Source organism: Psammomys obesus, unplaced genomic scaffold (genome assembly GCF_907164565.1).
Source record: "Psammomys obesus unplaced genomic scaffold, mPsaObe1.curated_primary_1811, whole genome shotgun sequence".
Lineage (NCBI taxonomy): Eukaryota > Metazoa > Chordata > Mammalia > Rodentia > Muridae > Psammomys > Psammomys obesus.
Genome location: NW_026586173.1, coordinates 13,980,061 through 13,998,305, shown reverse-complemented (window position 1 = coordinate 13,998,305; position 18,245 = coordinate 13,980,061). Strand labels below are relative to the sequence as shown.

The following is an 18,245-nucleotide window of genomic DNA, read 5'->3' as shown; positions in this document are numbered from 1 at the left end:
AAGGGGAGGCCATCCCTGTGTCAAGCCCCACTCCAGAACTCACCCTCCCTGGAGAGGGCGGCTTGGCCCACACCAGGATCACTTAGCTTGATGAAGGGGCTGGTACCCTCCTCCAGCCCCAGCCGGGCCAGCAGGATGTTCCGGCCACATACATTCCCATGAACCAGATTCTTGTCCTCCTAGGATGGCAGAGGAAGAAAATGTGCAGGGCTCCCAGGACCGGGCCCAGATTCTATCTACCATCCCTAACCCATAAGGATCCTCCCCACAGGGATAGCCATATGAAACTGTCAAATTATTGAGATGACAGGACCAGTTATCATGACCAGAGAACTGAGTAGATAGCCAAGGAATAAAAAGCCAGAAGACCCCAAACACAGGCCAGGCACATCCCCTCCCCAGGACCTCTGCACGGGCTGTCCCCAGTCCACACACACACCTGAAAACGATCTTCCCAAGATTTCCTCACAGTTTTCCTCTCCTGTCAGGTGAGGTCAGCCCCAGCCCACCTGTCTCAAATTCTACCTCACTCTTGGGCTGTCACTGTGCCTAACAGCCACGTCAGCAATTGCTCCAACCCTAAATTCCTTCTGTGTTCTATGCCCCTGTGTGTGCATGTGTGTGCAGGTCAGGGATGGATGCTGGGGGCGGAGGGGGCTTAACTGCTTCCCACCTTATTCTTTGAGACAGACTCTGACACGGAATCTGGGGCTCACTGATGGGATAAGCTGGCCAGGCAGTGAGCTCCAGGGATCCTCCTGTCTGTGCCTCCCCAGTGCTAGGGTCGCAGGCATGTGGCTTTTCACGTGGGTTGCTAGGGATAGGAATTCACGTCTTCCAAGGCTGTACAGCAAGCATTTACCACTATCTCCCCGCGTCCCTTCCGCTCAGCTCTTACTGCTTCCTAATATATTATGTTACTGCTTTAAGCACAGTTAGCCCTCTCTTCAGGCTGAGCCATGACCAAAACTAGATTTAGATTTAGATTAGGGCATGAGCATGCAGCTGTCATCTCCAGAGGCAGGAGGATCAGGAGTTCAAAACCAGCCTGGGCTACGTGAGACCTTGCCTCAAAACAAATTTAATTAGCCAGGCATGGTAGCACCTTTAATCTCTATGCTCCAGACGCAGAGGTAAGTAGACCTCTGGGAGTTAAAGGTCAGCCTGGCCTGCGTATTGAGTCCCAGGCCAAAAACAAAAAACACAGTAATATAATTTTACATGATTTTCATTACTTTTTTGTTTGTTTTTGTTTTGCCAGACAGGATTTCCCTGTGTAGCCCTAGCTGTCCTGGACTCGCTTTGTAGGCCAGGCTGGCCTCAAACTCACAGAACTCTGCCTGCCTCTGCCACCTGGGTGCTGGGATTACAGGTGTGCACCACAGCGCCCGGCTCTCTTTTCATGGCATTTACACTGTGGTAGATATGCTGTGACGGCATTTCACATGGTGATACCTACAGTAGCAGAAGAGTCTGTGCTGGTTCTGTACACTTGTGTTTTTTTGGGGAGAAAAAAATGGTCCCAGCCGGGTGAGATGGCGTGCCTTTAATCTCAGTGCTCAGGAGGCAGAGGTAGACGGATCTCTGTGAGACACACACATACACACACACACACACACACACACACACACAAACCTGCCACAGCAGGTATTTGTCACCATGTCTGGCTTCCCCTGTTTTCTACAGCAGACTTGAGGACACAGACAGGGGATCTTGCCTTATCAACTTCAAGGTACCCAGGAGTGATGTATGTCCTCTCTTCCAACTGAAATGGCAGGCCCCAGAGTCAGGGCATAATAATTGTATGTGTAGGGTCTGGCATAGGGCCTGGGGCAATGCACTTGGGGCCACTGAATATGAACATATAAATGAGAGGGCGGGCCTTCAGGAGACAGTGGGATTAGAACAGCAACGGCTGGGGCATGTCAGAGCCAGGCATGTTGGTGACACTCCGGGAGTCACAGTTCAGAACTGCGGCATAGCGTGGCCTCCCACCCTGATACCCAGGCTGCAACTACTCCCCTCACGCACAGGTGTCCCCCCAGGTCCACATACCAGGTAGCTGAGGGCGCTGGCCAGCTGCTGGGCCACAGTCATCTTCCAGGTCATGGAGAGTCGGCCCCGCTGTCGCCGTAACCACACATCCAGGGGTCCATGTTCCACGAACTCTGTCACAATGATATCTGCAAAGATACAGTGGCTGGAGGGGCAGCCGCCTGCCTCTGCCTCCAGAGACAGACTGGTGGCGGAGGTGAGCTGAGTTTGGGTAGGGGGAGGTACTCTGAAGACAGAGGAGAGAGTAGGGGCAGAGGTGGAATGGGGAGTCTAGGCACAGAGCAAGGACAAGAGGGAGTTTGGGAAGTGGAGAGGAGTTGGGAGGGGGGTGAGCTGAGATAGGGAGCAGGAGACAGAGGTGCCATGAAGATGGAGTAGAGGGCCAGGCACAGGCTGGAAAGCAGAATCAAGAGCCGCTCATGGGGTCATGACTGGGGTCGGCCTGCACTAGGACCTTGGAGGGTCAGGCAGCAAAGGAACAGAGGTGTCTAAGCAGGCTGGAAACTCAGGGTGACTGGGGACACAGCAGGGCTGGGACCTGCCTGGGGCCACTGTGCTGAAGGGACTGGAGGATGTATGGTGGATGCAGAAGGGATTGTGGGAAGAATGGAGACTCAGAGGCAGACATCAGGGTCTGGGTCAAAGAGACAGGACAGAGCCGGTATAGCAAGGGGTCAGGGTAATGAGGAGGGTCAAAGTATAGACAGTGTTAAGACGTGAACGGAGGGTTGATGTAGGGAAGGGCGGGCATGTGCTGAAGGTCAGGGTATTGTCTGGTCTCAGGGCTCCAGGAGCAATGGTCAAATGGCCGGGGTGTGGCTCAGGGGTAGAGTGTTACCCTACATGCTGAAGGCCTGGGGTCCATCTCCAGTACCATCAGAAAACAAACAGAAAACATTGAGACGAGATACAGGCCAGGCAGGGGTACAGCGGGTTGGCGTGCGGGGGCCACTCACTCTCTGAGCCGCGCACGCACACCCCGTGCAGGAAGGCCAGGTGCGTGTGTGACACCTGACTCATGAGGCTAGCTGTTTCATAGAAGGCCTGTGGAGACAGACAGGGCAGGTCAGCCTGTTACTGCAGACCCGCCCCGTCTCACCCCATCATCCTCTCCTGGTACCCCAGGGTCAGCCTTGCACACTTACCAAGGCGATGCCATGGTGGCTGGGGTCCAGGACTTTAAGCACCACTCGAAGCTGCTGCTCACCGTTCCCACCAGGCTCAGGGGGGCAGCCACTGTCCGCTTTGCCTTCATCAGGGCCCCCCACTCGTAGCAGACCCTCATACACATTGGTCCTTGTGCCTTGGCCCAGGTGGGACAGCTGTTAAGAAATGGTGCTGAATGCGGTGCGAGCGGCACTGGATGGCAGGTGAACACCGCCCCTCCCCCCAGATCCACATGCCCTGTCACGGAGCACCCACCTGGGTGATTTCATCCTGGTGAACCCTGTGGAAGCTGAGCTGACTGAGGTTGAGCGGGCGGGTGTGGGCGCTGGACCCCCGCATGATCAGGAGGTTGGAGATTTCTAGGCACAGGAGCAGACATTTTGCCCTCGTGGGCTGGCTTCGGGGCACAGAGCACCACCCCTACCCTGTGCCTCTCACTATCCCACTCACCTCCTGGCCGGGGCAGGCAACAGCGGTGCAAGGGGAAACAGTCGTCGCCAGCCCGCAGTGAGCAGCCCTGCAAGGCCACCCGAAGTTCCCCTATGGTGTCAAAGGAGCGTCCCCAGCCTTCCAGCACAAAGGCTCCGGGCTGCTGGGTGATGGGGAATTTTCGGAGGCGCAGGCCCCTCGGGCCACTACTGGGAGCCTGGGGAGGTGGGAAGTAGATGTGAGCAGGGGTCCAGCAGGGCTGGGTTCCAGCCTTCGAAGGCTGCGCCTCCCTCCCCGTCACCCTGGCCCCAGGCCCACCGGGTTTCGATGGGCCACAGTGAGGATCAGGCGGTACAGGTGGCTGGTGCTCCACTGAATCAGGTAGAGGCCGTCTTCCGGCCACAGCTTGGCCTGCGCAAATGGATCCCTGGGAGAGGAGAGGACAGGGGATACCATCAAGCCTCTTGTAATCACTTTGGGACCCCTGCTAAGGCAGTGGCCACAGGAAACCTGCCCAGACACACACGCACCAGCCAGTCAGTGCACACCTGTAACTCCAGCTCTCCCGAGGCTGAGGTCACGGGATCACTGAAAGTTTTAGTCCAGCCTGGGCTACCTGCTACGACTATGTCTCATGAAAAAGTAGAGGGGATGGGGCCTTAGACGATCTGGGTTCAGATACCTCCGGCCCACGTGGGAATCTGGGCGGGTGACGTGCTCTGTAACCCCAGCCCTGAGGATACGGCTCAGCTGGCCTGGCCAATCACTGAATTCCAGTCTCAGTGAGAGGCCCTGTCTCAAAAGTAAGGTGCAGGAGCGGAACAGACAGCTCGGTGGTAAACAGCACTTCCTGTTCCTGAGAGGGCCATAGAGTTGGAGTCTCGGCACCTACATCAGGGACCTCACAGCCACCTGTAACTCCAGTGCCAGGGAGTCCCATGCCTCTTCTGCCTCCATGGGCACCCGCATTCACTCGGCATACGCGCACACAGATACACATACATACATATGGAAAATAGAAAAAAAAACTAATGGAGCGTGACTGAGGAAGGCACTCAACGCCAGCTGCTGGCTGCCTTGTGTGCACGCTCATGCATCCAGACCCTTCAGAGAGCCTGTAAGGCGGCCCTGTGGGGAAAGGCGCTTTGCTCAGAGCTTGATGACTTGAGTTTAACATCCAGGACCCGTGTGATAGAAGGAGAGACTGACACCTGCAGGTCGCCCTCCGACTCCCCACATACCCTACGGCATGTCCTCCCCCCAAATTAAGAGACGTGCAAAGACCATCGGAACCACTGGCAATAAACCCAACATACATGTATACCTATATACGAGCACGGACAGAGAGATCCAAGTAAGAACAGACCCGTGTGCCTGACATCAAACACAGCCGCTGACAAAGTGACAGATGCTGAGACAGGAAAACAGCTGATGTCACGTGGGTCAAAGGGACAGTGGCTTGCGGTAGAGAGAGTTACATGCCCCCAAAATACAGATCATTCATCACCCTGAGCCACAGGGCCATGTGGGGACACCATTTCTAAGTGATTTGTCCCCTCCGAGGCTCAGGTCAGGTCCCATACCCCGTGATGAGGAGCGAGATATGATGGGCTGGAGAGGTGGCTCAGAGGTTAAGAGCACTTGCTGTTCCTCCCAGCACCCAGAAGGGGGCTTGCAACTGTTTTCTAACTCCTAGCCTTTGTGGGCACCAGACAGGCGTGTGGCGCAGACATATATGAGGCAAAAACAAAACAAACAAAAACAAATCAAAATCTATACATATAAAATAAAATTATTAAAAAGAAACTTAAAGAAAGATAGACACAAGCCAGATGTGGCAACGCATGCCTCTAGTCCTAGGACCAAGAGGTGGGACAGGAAGATATGACGTTCCCGGTCACCCTCAGGTACATTCAAGCTTAGTCTGTGCTAAATGAAACTCGGTCTCAAAACCAAACAAGGGGCCGTGGAGAAGACTCAGTGACACAGGCGCTGGCTGCTGAGTCTGAGGAGCTGAGTTTGATCCCCAGCACCAAGAGGGCAGGAGAGAACTGACTCCTGTAGGCTGTCCCGGGAATGCCCGGTACACCACCACATCCAGGGCAGGCAGCGCTGGGAACTGAACCAAGGGCTTTGGGCGCTAGCAAGCACAACAGCTTGCTAATAGCCCCCGACCAGACATTCCGTGCTATGTCTGTGGCCTGTGCGCGTGTGAGGTGTGCACGCTGCTCTGCACGTCGGAGGAGACCCTGGGCTGTCAGTCCTCGCCCTCTGCCCTGTTTCGAGGCGGGAGCTGTGCTCCAGAGAGTCCATCTCCACATACCGTGGCACCGCAGCAGTGCTGGGACTCCACACACGAGCTGCTGAGCTGTGTGCCTTTTAGGGGCCAAACTCAGATCTTCACGCTACAAGGCAAGCGTTTCATCACAGTCATTTCCTCAGGCCCCCCGGACATGTTCTTACTATTTAATTCTGAAGGCTGAAGATGGCTCAGTCATTAAAGGGGCTTACTGCTCTTCAGGACGACCCAAGTTCGGTTCCCAGCACCCACACCGTCACCTATAAATACCAGCTCCAGGAGGATCCAGTGCCCCTGCCTCTATGGGCAGCTGCACCCAACTATGCAGACATACACATATTCACATAATTTATTTAAAATTTCATTTTGAGGGGGCTGGAGAGATGGCTCAGTGGTTAAGAGCACTGTCTGCTCTTCCAAAGATCATGAGTTCAATTCCCAGCAACCACATGGTGGCTCACAACCATCTATAATGTGAACTGATTCCCTCTTCTGGCAGGTGTAAATGCAGATAGAACACTCATATACATAGAATAAATAAATCTTAAAAAAAAAATTCATTTTGAGATAGAACCTCACTACATAGCCCAAGCTGACCTGCTTGGATTAAATCATGCACCACAACTAACCACTTTTCTCCTTAAGTATACAGGTTCAGGTGTTTTGTTATAGTAATGGAAAAAAAAAAAAAAACTAGTATAAGGGCCTTGACATCCCAGAGGTGGCAAGAGCAACAACAAAAATGGGGACTAAAAGGTGTTGTACACAGAGGCCACACAGACACAAACAGTGACACCCTGACTCGGCCCACAGCTGACTGGCTGGGGGCAGCACCTAGGCGTGAGGGCAGGAGCACACACACGGTGTAGGATGGCATGCACACCCCATCACGTGTCAGCGTCTGCTGGAATCCCAGCTTCCGCAGCGCCAACCCCTGGCATCCTCGGGCCACGCCACCACTCACATCAGGGGCCCGTGGATGCCATTCTGGATGCTGGTCACCAGCCTCGGGGGCGCCACCTCATGGCACAGGTAGTGGCTGGAGTCAGCGGTCAATCGGAAATAGCCATCCACCAGGGCCACAAAGGACAGGGCCTCAGCCCGGGAGCAGAGGCGCAGCAACTGTGGGCCAGGGGCACATGATCAGGGGCCTGGCAGGATGCATCCCAGCCTCCCCCACCAGCCTACTGCCCAGGGCCCCCACCAAGCACTTGTTGTCCTGAAGGTGGATGCGCACGTGGCGGTCCTTCAGCACCACGTGGGAGATGTCCTGGAAGTCACAGAAGTAGGTCCAGGCTGGCTCCCCAGGACTCTCTGCCAGCTGCTCTCCAGCCTCAGGGGCCTTGGCCTTCTTCCCAGACCGGAGGCCTTGGGGATTCCCTACGTTGTGGCTTCTCTCAGATTCCTGAAAAACCAAGCCAGTGGGAGGGGTGGGGGTAGGCAGGGGACAGAGCGGGACAAGGCTAGTTTAATTTCCCCTCTGAGGACAGAGGGAAACCGGGCTCCAGCCTTTAGTTCCAAAAACTCGGAAAGCTACAGGAGGGTCACCACGAGTTCCAGTGCCACCTGGGCTGTGCAGCTGAGCTCCAGGTCAGCTCGGAAGTACAGCACAAAATCAGATCCTAACTGCGGGGGGGGGGGGGGGGGGGGGGGGCGGGGGGGCGCCTTTAATTCCAGCGCTCGGGAGACGGGGGCAGGCGGATCTCTGTGAGTTCAAGGTGAGCCTGGTCTACCAAGCGAGTCCAGGACAGTCAAGGCTACACAGAGAAACCCTGTCTTGAGAACACTAAAAATTACTTAGTTAATAATTAATACCAACCCCTCAAGGGCCAGTGAGCTGGCTCAGTGGGTAGAGGCTTGCCTCCAAAGCCTCTTTGATCCCTGGAGCCCACATGGCGGAAGGGGAAGAACCAGCTTCCCCAAGCTGTAGTCTGACTTCCACGTGCACAGTCTAGCACACCGGTGCCATCTCCCACAGATAAATGGAGGGGAAAAGCAAGACAGGTGGGCAGGCCTCCAGAGCCAGGTGAAAAGAGGGCTCCCTGAGGCGCCCCGGGGAGCCCACAGCTGTGCTGACTGCTCACCTGCCTCTGCAGCGGCCGCCACTGGATACCTCCGGTGCCTGTCACCAGCGCCTCGTGGGTGGGAGGCCCGGGGGCCAGCTCTGGGCCTGGGTCCCCAGAAGTCTGCCCACTGTTTTGGAGGTAGCAGGGGTCCCTCTCAGGCTGATCCACTACCTCCAGATGACACACAGGGATGCGCTCTGAGCCAAAGCGGGGAGCCAGCCGCTCCAGGGTGGCCAGGTACTTAACCATCACCACCTGCTGGGAGAGGTGGCCAGGCTGGAAGGCCCGCAGGAATCGGCGGAAGACTCTTCGGAGGCGCAGGCGCGTGAGCACGTTGTGCTGACGGATGTGCTCGCGGAAGGAGCGAGGGATGCAGTTCTTGAAGCTGGAAAGGTGGCGCAGGGGACAAGTCAGGTTGGGTGACATGGGGTCAGTGGCTGGACCTCTCTGCTGCCTAACATAGACAGTGAGACCGATGTCATGAATGCAGACATGAAGCGCCCGACCTCAAGTACTGTGGCTTCGGCCCTTCACCCCAGCACTATATAGTGAAACTCTGTCTCAATTTTTTTTTTGGGGGTGGGGGGTGGGGCAGAGGGTTAGAGACAACGTACGTACGTGCTGCGTGCGTGCGTGCCTGTGTGTAGCAGCCCTGGCTGTCCTGGAACTCTCTTTGTAGACCTCTGCCTCCCAAGCACTAGGATTAAAGGCATTCGCCACCACGCCGGGCTCTAAATCTTTTTATTTCTATGTCTCCATGAGCATGAGCCTCCACACGCACGTGTTCACAGTGACCAGAAGAGGGCATCAGATGCCCTGGAACTGGGTGTGAGCCTGCACGTGGGTGTTGGGAATGGAACTCAGTTCCCCTGTAAGAGGGGCCAGGGCTCATAAGCACGCTGCCATCTCTCCAGCTCCTTACTTTGGTTTTTATATTACATAATTTAGCCCAGGCTGGTTCGAAACTCACTGTGTAGCCAAGAATGACCTCAAACTTGAAGAAATCTTCCTGGTTCTACCTGCCGGGTGCAGTAATTCCAGGTGCACGCCACCACATCTGGCCCTAGTGTTGTTGTCTTGTGTTTTGGGGACAGGGGTGGCATGTAGCCCAGCCTGGTCTTAAGCTTGCTGTGTAGCTGACACTGACCTTGAACTCCTGATCCTCCTCGCTCTACCCCCATGTGTTGCAATTAAGATCCAACCAACTACTCTGAACTAATTTTTTGGGGAGGAGGGTGAGTGGGAGGGAGACTAGGTCAAACAATGTAGCCCAGGCTTTCCTATGACTTGTAGTTCTCCTGTCTCAGTATACTGGTTGTTGTGGCTACAGGTCTGTGCCACATGCCTGGCCAAAGACAGACCCTTCTTGAGCTTCCTAGGACCTGGGATTTGAGCCCCACAATGCCTTCCAGAAGTTGTACCCACTGGGAACCCCGCTTCTGTAGACTTGGCTTTTGTGGGGTTAGTTCTTTCTTTTTGCAATAGGTTTCTCTGTGCAGCCCTGGCTGTCTTCGAGCTCACTATGTAGAACAGGCTGGTGTTGTGTTTCCAACACTTAGAATTGGTACGAAGTGGGGGCTAAGTTCCTGTCTGCTGGGTGAGTGAAGGCAACATGAGTGGTCCACCCTGGTACCCCAGGGCATGGCGAATTTCACCCACCTACTCCTGGTGCCCATTCCATTTTCAGTCACCTGATCTCTCTGGCCATTTCCTCCAGAGGGATACCACGGCAGAGAGCAAGGTGGCAGAGATGCAGAAAGGCCATGCCCAGGCTCTCATTCTTAAAGTGGTGGATCTCTTCCTCGTTAGACAGGTCCCGAAGAGAGACTACGTCATTCATGAACTCATGTTTTCCCTGACAGGTAGAGGGATGGATAGAAAAAGAGCTGATGGCTCTATTGGCAACAAACTTTAACTCCCTACTTCCAGGTACCTTGTGGGGAAAGGATAAGCATTTTCTTAGAAAGACCAAATACATCACATACAATCACCTTTGCCTAAGCTTGAGACCATGTCAGACATTACTAGCCAATCCTAGACATTACTAATCATTCACCCCAAGTTCTTTTGGAAAAGAAAGGTAAAAGCTGATATGAGCTGAAACATTTTAGCTGAAATGAAGCTGGAAATGGAGGGAAGCCCTTAACTGTCCCTTTGTTCCCCCACAATTGTCCAGATTCCCCATCCCTGCTCATACCTGCTCAAAAAGGTATTCAAATGAGGCAGAATCCAAGAGCTGCACGCCCTGCTCTGTCCGCTCTGAGGAAGCCTCTGCCCCTGGGAAACCGCACCGGTATACAGCCGGTTCCTGGGGAGTCATGCCATGCCAGTTCCGGAAGTAAAACCTGGCAAGAAGGGAAAGAAGAATCAGAGCCTGGGGAGGCTCAGTGGGTAAAGGTACTTGCTAAGCCTAACAACCTGTGTTTGCTGTGAGAGACCATTGCATAGTGGATGTATTGCATTTCCCTCCACACCTGTGCTGTGGCACTTGGATGGACACACACCTACACACACACACACACACACACACACACACACACACACACACACACACTCTCACATACACACTCCTTCCAAGAGGCCTTCACTCACCTCATGCGGAAATATAGCTTTAGGCTTACATCTCGGGATGTGTCCAGGATATGGTTTGGGGGCAGCCAGACCTTGGCCTGTGCATCGTAGAGGGCAAAGAGATTCAAGCAGGGTGGAGTGATGCCTGGAACACAGGGGTTGGGGGATGAAGTTAGAAGCCCCATCACCTGTAGACCTTAGCTCTGAGGATCCTGAAATCCACTGACTCCTTTCACATACCCTTCTTAGGTCCCTTTCCGCCTACTAGTTGCCAAATAATGATATATGCACAGGCAGTTCAGTATTTCCACCATGCCAAGGCTTCCCAGAACTACATTTCCCAGATTCCTCTGCAGCTAGGACAGGGACACTGAACTAAGTGCCATGTGATCCCAGAATTCTGGAGGCCACGGCAGGACAAAGCCATTGTCTGCTACACAGCAAGTTGAAGGCCAGCCTGAGCTATATGAAACCCTGGCTCAAAGACAAAACAAAACAGGCTGAGCATGGTGACGTATCCCAGCACTAGGAGGGCAGAGGCAGGTGGATCTCTATGAGTTCTAGGCCAGCCTGGTCTACAGTGTGAGTTTCAGGACTCCATAGAGGGAGACCCTGTCTTGACGTACAAATAAACAACAAAAACAAAAAGTTTCAGCCTATCAGATAAACACAGATTGCTCTCCAAAGTTACAACAAGGAGGTAACTTCACTGAGGGCTTAATGAAATATGCTGCCTTGTGTGAGGATAACGTTCTTTTGGAATGTATACAATTTACCCTTGTTCATTCAAATGCTGATTTCTCTACCCCACTATCTGGTTTCAATCTGGACACTGCATTGTGATGTAAATTCTAAGCACCACCTGTCTCAAATTTGTGTAAACATGCCACCATTTGTTCTCTGTGTTGTCAGTAACACAACCAGCCACAATGCTGAGCAATGGAGAAGATAGGATGGGACATCTTGGTCCAGGAGGGAGGAGAGAGAATCCGGAGGAGAGGACTTGGAACCATGTGGAGAGATGGGACTGGACGTAAGACATGACTGAAAGCAAGCATAATAGGTGAAATCTGAATGGTAGGAAACTGTGGGCCTGGAGGTTTAGGGTGGAGTAACTATTGCCCAGCACTGTGCTCTAGGTTAATTAAATAAATCCCAGTCTCTGTGTAGTGATTTCCGCATACAGCTGCTCTAGGATCAACTGCTGCTTTGGCTAAAAGATATTATCAATAGTAAATATTAATAACCCACATCAAATGGCACCCAACTAATCTAAGTATCCACACCCTTTAGATCATACTTTATCATAATTTGGTGGGGGGAAATAAGCTCCCAGTGATAAAACCCAAACTTAAAACTTAAAAACTCCCAGGTCAATTACTGTCTCTTTAAGAGAGACTCTTAAACAGGCCCTGGGGCAAAAGACTATAGTGGGCAGACCTGAGACTTAACATAACAAAACTGTCTACAGTCTAACAGAGTGGGAGAAACAATAAAACAGACCTCTTGGAGCTTGGCTGATATCTCTTCTCCGTTTTTAAGACAGAAATAAAGATAAGTTTAGAAATTATGACTATGTTTACATTCATAGTCCTCAATTTAACTTTAATCATTGGATTAGCCTTTTATGTCTTCTCAAAGGCAAAGGCTTTAGAAAAGATACTGGAACAACAAAGAACAAGTAGAACAATATAAAGAAAAAATGAAGGTTGGATACAGGACATAGAACAAGAGATACAAAAACTTACAAAACGGGATGAACAACAGGAAGCTAGGGCAGAGGTTTCAGAAAAGATACTGGAACAGCACAAAGAACAACTAGAACAAAATAAAGAAAAAAATTAAAAGCTGGAAGCGAGGCATGAAACAAGAGATTCAAGAGATTATTGAACAAAACAAACAACAAAGATATAGGTATGAAACATGGGTGCAGACCTTAAGAGAAGAGTTTAGAGTACTAAGTAAAGAAAATACTCTGGGGCTGGAGAGATGGCTCAGCAGTTAAGAGCACTGACTGTTCTTCCAGAGGTCCTGAGTTCAGTTCCCAGCATGGGAACTGACATGGTGGCTCATGGCCATCTGTAATGGAATCTGATTTCCTCTTCTGGTGTGTGTGAAAACAGAGCATTCATATATATATATAAAAAAATAAATCTTAAAAAAAAACACAAAAAACATAGTTGTTAAAAAAAGAAAATACTCAGGCAGAGGCAAAAGACAAAAATAAAGCCAACAAAAGGGGGTTAGAAAACAAACGTTAGCTTAGCCAGTCAGTATACAGCAGAGACCAGCAGATGATGATCATCCACAGGATTATCATGAAGCTGGATGGTGCCCTGTGGAAGTGTTAGATCTGAGGACATTTAAGGAGAGTGTCACTAATTTTGGAATGTATCCACCATTTGTAAAACAAATGCTGACTTCCTGGTCAATCAGAAGTAGAGTAATCCCAAAAGACTGGGATGATATGGCAAAGGCAATATTAGAACCTGGGCCATATTTACAATGGCTATCATGGTGGAGAGAAGAAGCTAGAGAGTTAGCGCACAAAAATAGAGCCAAGGTGTTGGTGTTTCTAAGGAAGAGCTGCCTGGCGATGACCAATATGCTGACACAGAGATACAAGCTGTATATAATGAAGAAACCTTAGCATTATGTTGCCTAGCAGCTTTAAACGCCTGGGAGAAGGTTGAGGAATCAGGAAAAAGGCTTGAGCCATTCTCTCAGGTCGTCATACAAGGTCCAAGTGAAACATTCACTAACTTTTTGCAAAGATGGACCTCAGCTGTGGATAGAAGTATATCAGATCCACTAGCTAGAAAAGCACTAATAGAATCTTTAGCTTTTGAAAATGCTAATACCGAATGCAAAGAGGTAATAAGGCCATTAAGAGCAAGATCTGCACCAACAGAGGAATGAATTAGAAATACAATTGACATCAGACCTCATTCACCCAATTTGACCTTGAGAGGAGAAGCTCCCCTAAAGACCTTGGGAAATGTCCTAATTGTGATGGGCAAGGTTGCTACAAAGGGAGTTACCAGAAAAACCAAAATAATTCAGAAAGGGAGCATATGCTTCCTAGAATATACAGAAGATGTGGCAAGGGTTGACATTGGCTTAGTGAATGTAGAGCAGTCACAGATAAATGGGGTAATCCTTTATCAAAAACTGCCCAAGGGGCTTCTCACAGGCCCAATACAGGACAGGGACACACCTCCACAAGAAAGTTAAACACCACTGCTCTGGGAATAAACATTAAAAAATTAGACAGCAAGGCCAGAGCAGGTTCTATAGATAAATCAAAACACCAGGAAGGGAACAAAAAACAAATACATTGGCAAACCTCTATAAATGATCAAAGACCAAAGTTAAAGATAATTTTAAATAATATTGAAACTGAAGGAACGGTGGAAAATAGAGCAGAGGCCGTCTTTCCAACTTTGTGTTGGGAAGCCACTACTGATAAAACCCCTACAGCCTTACCACTAAGGTGGTTGGTGGACCAACCTATTTGGATTGAACAACGGTCTATGAGTAAAGAAAAATTACTGGCACTAGAACAGCTAGTCCTGGAACAGCTGGAGGCTCAACATATAGAGGAGTCCAACAGCCCTTGGGATTCTCCTGTATTTGTCATCAAAAAGAAATCTGACAAATGGAGGATGTTAACAGATCTCAGAGCGATTAACAAAATTATTCAGCCAATGGGATCGTTACAATCCGGAATCCCATTGCCTTCGTTTTTACCTAAGGAATGGCCTATTATAGTGATTGATTTAAAAGATTGCTTTTTCACAATTCCTTTACACGAACATGATAGGGAAAGTTTGCTTTCTCAATGCCCACTTTGAATAGAAGCTGTCTAATAAAGAGATCACTGGAGGGTCTTACCACAGGGGATGTTAAACAGTCGTACTTTGTGGCAATATTTTGTACAACAGCCATTGGAGATAATTCATAAGCAATTTCCTCAATCCATAATCTACCACTATATGGATGATATCTTATTAAGTGATTCAGATGCGAAAACACTAGAAAATATTTTTGATGAAACAAATATAACTTTGCCTTGTTGGGGATTACAGACTGCTCCCAAAAAAATACAAAGAGGAGATTCTATTAATTACCTAGGATACAAAATAGGTCTACAGAAAATTCGAGCACAAATAGTACAAATTAGAAGAAACCAATAAAGAACTCTTAATGATTTTCAAAAATTGCTGGGAGATATTAACTGGCTACAGCCTACCATTGGTTTAGCTATTCAAGAGCTAAGTAATTTATTTCAAACTTTACAGAGTGATAAGGACTTAAATAAGATGTTGGCTCTGGTAGAAAGGAAATTACAAGATGCATGTATTGACCGTGTTGATCTAGAGAGGGCCTGTATTTTCCCTCCACTCATTCTCCCACAGGAATTCTTATGCAGAGGGAGAACTGTGTCTTAAAATGGATATTTTTGGCACACAAACAAAATTAAAAACCTATATAGAAAAGGCTTCTAAATTGATCCTAAAAGAGAAAATGAGACTTCGTCAACTGGCTGGAATAGATCCAGCTGAAATTGTGGTGCCTTTTACCAATGCTGAGATTGTGTCATTATGGCAGACAATGAATATTGGCAAAGAGCTTGTTGTGAATTTTTGGGAGAAATCAACAACAGATACCCAAAAAGCAAGCGACTTCAGTTTATAAAAAGAACCAATTGGATTCTCCCTCATATAATAAAAGGAACTCCAATTTCTGGAACTCCTACATTTTATACGGATGCCAATAAATCAAAAAGGGAAGGTTATAAGTCAGAAAATGTGATAAAAGTGGTGGAGAGTCCTTATGATTCTGTTCAAAAATCAGGATTATATGCAATTCTCTTGGTGTTATCAGATTTTCAGGAATCTCTTAAAATAGTCACAGATTCTCAATATGCAGAAAGAGTTGTTCTGCATGTAGAAACTGCTGATCTAATTCAGGATAATTTGGACTTAACTTCACTGTTTCTTCAATTATAACAAGTAATCAGAAATAGAAATAACCCATTGTATATAACACATGTCAGATTTCATACGGGCCTACCAGGCCCTTTAGCACAAGGCAATGATGAAACCGATCAACTATTGATAGGAAGTGTGTTAGAGGTCTCAGAACTTCATAAAAAATGTTAACAGCAAAGGTTTAAAAAGAGTTTCCTATCACTTGACAACAAGCCAAAGAAATTGTGAGAAAATGCCCCACTTGTTCTTTATATAGCCAAACTCCACTACCTGCAGGAAGTAACCCTAAAGGAAACCAAAGAAAGGAAATTTGGCAAATGGACGTGCTTTATTTTACAGAGTTTGGTGAAGTGCACCATACTATAGACACAAATTCAGGGTTTCAATGGGCAACAGCCTTAAGTTCTGAAAAGGCCGATTTGGTTATTACGCATTTATTAGAAGTGATAGCAGTTATGGGTGTACCTAAAGAAATTAAGGCTGATAATGCCACAGCATATGTCTCTAATAAAATGGGAAGATTTCTTACATAAGATAAAATGTGTAACAGGTATACCTCACAATCCTACCAGCCAAGCAGTCATTGAAAGATCCAATCATACTTTAAGGGACATGCTTAACAGAGAGGGGTATTAAAAACCCCTAGAGATAGATTACATAATGCTTTATTGACCTTAACTTTCTTAAATGTTAATGAACAACAAACAACAGCTGTGGAGAGACACTGGGTTATAGAAAAATCTGCTGAGGGGGCTGGAGAGATGGCTCAGAGGTTAAGAGCACTGGCTGCTCTTCCAGAGGTCATGAGTTCAATTCCCAGCAACCACATGGTGGCTCACAACCATCTATAATGAAATCTGATGCCCTCTTCTGACATGCAGGTGTACATGCAAACACACATTGTATACATAATAAATAAATCTTTAAAAAAAAAAAAAAAGGTTTGAAAAAGAAAAATCTGCTGAGTTATTTCAGCCTATATATTTCCAAGATACACTAACTTCACAATGGAGAGTAGGGAATGTGTTATGTTGGGGAAGAGGTTTTGTGTATGTTCATACAGGAGAGATTATGGGGTCCTTCTAAACTAATAAAAATCAAACATGACAGAGGAAGACCTTGGCCACCCACAGGAAGAGAGAAATCAAGAAGACCAAAAAGAACAGGTAACATAAATTGATGATCCCTTCACATGGGAACAACTCTAAAACTGACTGAGACATATAAAATGTCTCTAACCAGAACTCCAACAATACATGGCCAATAATATCCTCAAAATTTATTATGCCATTCTTTTAATTGGCATAGATAAAATTGGTTTACAGTTTAGTTTCATCCTGAACATCTCATACATTTATAATTTTAGAATTTTATACTTGTGAGAAATTATATATTTGCAGAACAAAAGGGCTGGATACGGGAGACGCTGGATCAAACCTGACAGAATCCTTCCATCGTGCTGAGACGTTAACACATCTGCTCCAGCATCTTACATGTTCCAGCGTTCTGCTTGTTCCTGCCTCAGCTGCTTCAATTGCTGTTTCTCACCTAAGCCTGCTCCCAAGAGAGCTTTGAGGAAAGCTACTAATCTCAATTGGTCCAAACAGACTGTTCCAAACAGAACTGTTATTAAGCCTGAAATTTCTCAACATTCAAATGTTATTGCTTGCTTAATTAACCATTTTTTCCCAATTTTCTTTGGGCCCCTAACAGGATTTCTGCGTGTCCAAAATGTCAGCTAGAAGAAATCCATGAGAACGACGTCCAATTTTCCTTAAGGGGGGGGGTAGGTTTTTGGTTGTTTTCTGTGGCTATGAATGGTTATTGTCATTGGGAGATGTTTATAAATTATTAATGGTCTTATTCAGAGAGAAATAAGGTTAGACTCAGGGATTTCTCTCTTTCCCTTTTTCTTTTCTCTATCTTTCTTAGATAAGGAGAAAAGGAGTTGAAAAGAAAAAAAGGAGAATACAGGGATATTTTATAGGAATAATAAGATAAAAGGTAGATTATTGAATCTACTCAACTTAGGGTTTTATTTGTTATTCTCCAATAAGATTAATTTGAACTCTGGTGTAAGATTTTGCATATTGATGCAAAAAAAGTCTATTTTTGATACATTGGTATAAGCTTTAGTATACTGATACAAATTCAACTTTTAAATTGCTATTAAAAACTGGTTAGGATATTAGGTAATGCAAGTTAATTGCTAGTTAATCAACTCATAGTCATGTCAGTCTAAATTAGACACTAGTCTAATTTATCACAGGAATATACATCCTAGGTTTAACAGATAAATATGACTTTGTAGACAGATCAATTACATAAAGATAGGTAGTCTTCAAAAACTTCAGAAACCTACAGAATATGGCATTTAAAAATGCCTTTATTATTTAATATTTTAAAGATTCTTTGACAATGAGATGGGTCATCTCCTGGCAGCACCCTGCCAACCTCAGAGAAGATGATGAGCATCATAGAACCTCCACATGGAGATGGCTTCAAATGTGGCAAATGAGCCACTCAGGTAAAGAAAATACCCTCGCTTCAGGACATACAAATTTTGCCAAAAATGGGCAAGCTTAAATGCAGGACAAGTCAACTGCCGAACTCTGCCAAGACAGGGCAAGCAAGTCCTAAATAGTTCGTGCTTCACATGTATGT

General features: G+C 47.9%; 1 protein-coding gene across 7 annotated transcripts in view; it reads right to left on the bottom strand.

The window, feature by feature from the left end:
* The window catches only part of Tyk2 (tyrosine kinase 2), a 33,079-nt gene that overhangs the window by 7,959 nt on the left and 6,875 nt on the right, over positions 1-18,245 (bottom strand). For 6 of the 7 annotated variants that reach the window (XM_055601284.1, XM_055601283.1, XM_055601280.1 and 3 more), the window contains exons 4-16: positions 10,609-10,732; positions 10,214-10,361; positions 9,708-9,871; positions 8,035-8,401; positions 7,155-7,355; positions 6,915-7,072; positions 3,970-4,078; positions 3,673-3,868; positions 3,478-3,581; positions 3,201-3,377; positions 3,012-3,099; positions 2,056-2,183; positions 44-179 (exon numbers count right to left, since the gene is read on the bottom strand). In XM_055601284.1, the coding sequence (XP_055457259.1) occupies positions 44-179; positions 2,056-2,183; positions 3,012-3,099; positions 3,201-3,377; positions 3,478-3,581; positions 3,673-3,868; positions 3,970-4,078; positions 6,915-7,072; positions 7,155-7,355; positions 8,035-8,401; positions 9,708-9,871; positions 10,214-10,361; positions 10,609-10,732 (2,100 nt within the window). Of the gene's footprint in view, positions 1-43; positions 180-2,055; positions 2,184-3,011; positions 3,100-3,200; positions 3,378-3,477; positions 3,582-3,672; positions 3,869-3,969; positions 4,079-6,914; positions 7,073-7,154; positions 7,356-8,034; positions 8,402-9,707; positions 9,872-10,213; positions 10,362-10,608; positions 10,733-12,335; positions 12,394-18,245 lie in introns of those variants that run through there. The other variant, XM_055601282.1, reaches the window with a different exon arrangement.